This window comes from Orbicella faveolata, unplaced genomic scaffold (genome assembly GCF_042242905.1).
Source record: "Orbicella faveolata isolate gen_17 unplaced genomic scaffold, um_ofav_v1 contig_46, whole genome shotgun sequence".
NCBI lineage: Eukaryota > Metazoa > Cnidaria > Anthozoa > Scleractinia > Merulinidae > Orbicella > Orbicella faveolata.
Window position 1 is genome coordinate 6,405,123 of NW_028301576.1, and position 3,406 is coordinate 6,408,528.

The window sequence follows — 3,406 nt, forward strand, 5'->3', positions numbered from 1 at the left end:
TTACTTAATTTCACAGACGTAGTTCAAAAATAAACGTTAAAATAACTTACCTGATTATACAACTAACCGTACAATGCCAACATTGCAAAATCTGCCCTACGGAAGTAAAGATGAGCTTAACGAAGCTTCAATCTTATATAAGGATCACGCACAATACTTATCGTTTAACATTACAATGGTAAACAACATCACCTAATGGACTCTTTCCTAAAAGTTAACTAAAAGATAGATTACTAGTAGAACACTGTAGGTTAACAAAACTTTATTTCTCCACATATCGGATATTATGACCAAAAGCTCGTTTAAATGCAAATGCGCCCTATTAGATATTAAATTAAAACTACTATCAGATATAATTAACAGTGACATTTGATTGTTAAAATGTACACAAGTAAAAGTCATGATATAACAGTTAAACCTGTTACAATCCCAATCTGTAAAAGTACAAATCCAGTCATTGAGAAGCAAAAGCGAAATGCTAGTGTCAGCACGATCGATCTTTTAACAGTTAACAAATTTTTTACGAGATGTTAGCTGAATAATCGTATTTCTACTCGCAATTCAACTCAAAGACCACAAGATCGTAATGACAGAATGAATTAATATCGTTTCTAACTCCATTCGGGAACCAGCGAACAAAAAGTTTTGACCTCTAATGGACTATTCACAAACACAATGATAGCTCGAGATGTTTATAACGGAGCGTAAATGTAAACGCTATGTTCGGGCGCTATGTTTCAATGATCGCCACAAAAACAAGCAACGAAAACCACGAGTACTGTTTATGATTTCTTGCTACTGCGTCATAATTTCTTAACCGTAAACCGCAAGATAAATGTGAATGTGCCCGCAAACCGGCACTCAAAATTGGCTTAAACCGCCAAACAGCCAGAGTATGAAAGACCCTCTCTAGGGGAATATTGGTAAATTAGACATGCGTTCGATATTCAAGATATTGGGGATAAAATTACAGGAAAACAAAACCAACTTAAACGACCTTTGGTCCGAGTTATTGGGAGGTTTAAAAAATCGTGGGTTTGATAAATCGGGATTCCATTGTATCAGAAGCATATAGCCCTAACATGCTTCTGACTGTATACACAGCGCTCACATTAAATTGGCAATATTTAAGAAATAGAAAAGATGTACCGTGTTTCTATCGAGTTAAATAGAAACAAGATTTTTAACAAATCAGCGCGACTATTTTCTTAGGGCTGTTTTCCAAAATAGTATAATGATAACCTCTGTTTTTCTGGTTTTTGGTGGTAATCTTTTATCTAACAAATCTCAGTTTCTGAATCACTACACCGTTCAGCAATAAAAAGACCTTTCAAACACAGGAATATGCTCGGAAAAGTAAACAAGTGGTTTACATGGCAGGTTTAAATTTGAAGTGACTAGTATTACAACCAGTTCTTTACAGTGTGATCTCAGTAAACCTTCATTATATACATGCATGTATATAAAAGTATAAACTAGAAAGAATATCAAAATATATATTGTAATAGCTCACTATGTCGAAGTAGCTTGCCTGACAGGGACCGAAGGCATCACTTTTGAAGCCCTGTGGTAGGGGTATCAAATCTGGCCAAGACAACCAAGCGTTACAGGTCACTGTTACACTATTTATCACACCATTATGGTTACAACCCCAATAAATATAACAAAAAAAGTGGTAGGGCTACAGCTCTACAAGCCTTCCACCCGAAAGTCCCTGTGCCACAGTATACTTTAGTGATCTTTTTTGATGAACAAAGTTCACAAACTAATACCCCGTTCACACCAAAGCTTAAACATGTTTAAATCGTGTTTTAATAAACTTGTTTTACTAAACTGCCCGTTCACATCGCGGGCGCGTTTAACAAAACATGTCTAGAACCGTGTTTTATAAAACTACCTTGACGAGGTAGTTTAACTTTTGTGTTTTATTAAACACATCCAAAATGGCGGCCGTTAAAAAACCTCGCGGAAGAGTTTGGGAGAACAGAGAGACCATGTTGTTACTTCAGAAGTGGGGGGACGAAAACATACAAACAAAACTATTGTCCTGTACCAGAAAGAAGCCTATATGGCAAGAAATCAGCGCATTTCTACGGGCGGCGGGCTACGAGGACAGGGACGAAGACGCCTGTAAAACAAGAATACACACTTTGGTAAGCGCGTATCGTTCCTACAAAGATGAATGCAGGAAGACAGGAAACGGAACTCCGAAGAAGAAGCCGGCGTTCTTCGATGAAGTCGATGAATTCTTATCAGCAAAGCCCTGCACGAAGCCAAAGAGTGTTGTTACTTCTTCCCAAATTGTCATTGGGGATGGTACACAGGTCTGTGAAGAAGAAAGCAAAGGAAATGTCGAAAACGTTGCGCCAAATTTAACTTCCAGCAGCAGCAGCGACAACAACAACAAAGCCAGCAAATGCCCGGAACCAAAAAAAGATGCTTGTGTGACATGTACAGGTGAGCTTTCAAAAAAACACTATCGCCTATTGGAGGGCCAGACAATTGTCGTACGTAACAGAACATGGGCGCCTTGCACTGTCGATTAAGTTGATGGGTTTATTTTTGCAAATATACTTCAAGACAGATGGAATCATGTATTGCAAGAGATAAGTAAAACATAAAGCAGCTACTAACATTATTAATTTCCGACTTGGATCCCCACATTTAGGCGTAAGATTTGTTGTGTTCCTTTTCAGAAACAACAACAACGGAGGATGAGAAGCCAGTACCTGTATGTAAAAGTGGCACAAAAAAACGCAAGTTGTCAACAACTGACGCATTTGCCAAAGTCGACAAAGCTTTAGAGGCGTTTGTGTCCTATCAGCAAGCAGCTGATAGGAGATTTATGGAGGCAGAGAAGGCACGTGAAAGAAGAGATGAAGAAAGGGAGGAGAAGAGAAGGAAAGAAGATCAGGAGTTTCTGTTAAAACTGGCGCAGGTACTTCAAAAGTAGATTCAATACGTTTTTGTACTCGTGCCTGCGTCACTTTCAGCTAGATCTGCTATCCGTTATCAGTTATTTTTTCGGCGTCATTTGTGTTAAAGCCTAAGGAGTTGAACTTCATATCAACATCAGATCATCATCAGGCAACATGTACTAATTCTGATGGTTAGCCGGTTAAATTTCTTATGTAAGCTTTTATGCTGTACATTTTTACTTGTTTATTCTTGTCTATTTCCTATATCATTTGTTGACCAATTTTGATGAATTTATCTATAATGAGTATTTCGTAGTTTTTAACTTTATGAATTTATTTTCTTCAGAGATATTAGCATATTTTTGCTATCAGGAAATTCGAAGTAAATTGATTTGATGACACATAATTTGAGGCCCTTTTTTTAAAATAATTTATTCCAGTGTGTATTAAAGAATTGACAGCTGAATAAATAAAAGTTTGTTAATCAA

General features: G+C 37.2%; 1 protein-coding gene across 1 annotated transcript; it reads left to right on the forward strand.

The window, feature by feature from the left end:
• Positions 1 to 1,552: 1,552 nt before the first annotated feature.
• On the forward strand, positions 1,553 to 3,406 carry LOC149098145 (uncharacterized). The gene is made up of 2 exons (XM_089278268.1): positions 1,553 to 2,457; positions 2,697 to 3,406. The coding sequence occupies exons 1-2, from the start codon at positions 1,944 to 1,946 to the stop codon at positions 2,951 to 2,953; spliced, it is 771 nt and encodes a 256-aa protein (XP_089134394.1). The 5' UTR covers positions 1,553 to 1,943; the 3' UTR covers positions 2,954 to 3,406.

Coding starts and splice junctions, on each gene's coding strand:
- LOC149098145 (XM_089278268.1), top strand. CDS start 1,944: ATGGCGGCCGTTAAAAAACCTCGCGGAAGAGTTTGGGAGAACAGAGAG. Junction 2,458..2,696: donor TGCTTGTGTGACATGTACAG/GTGAGCTTTCAA, acceptor GTTCCTTTTCAG/AAACAACAACAACGGAGGAT.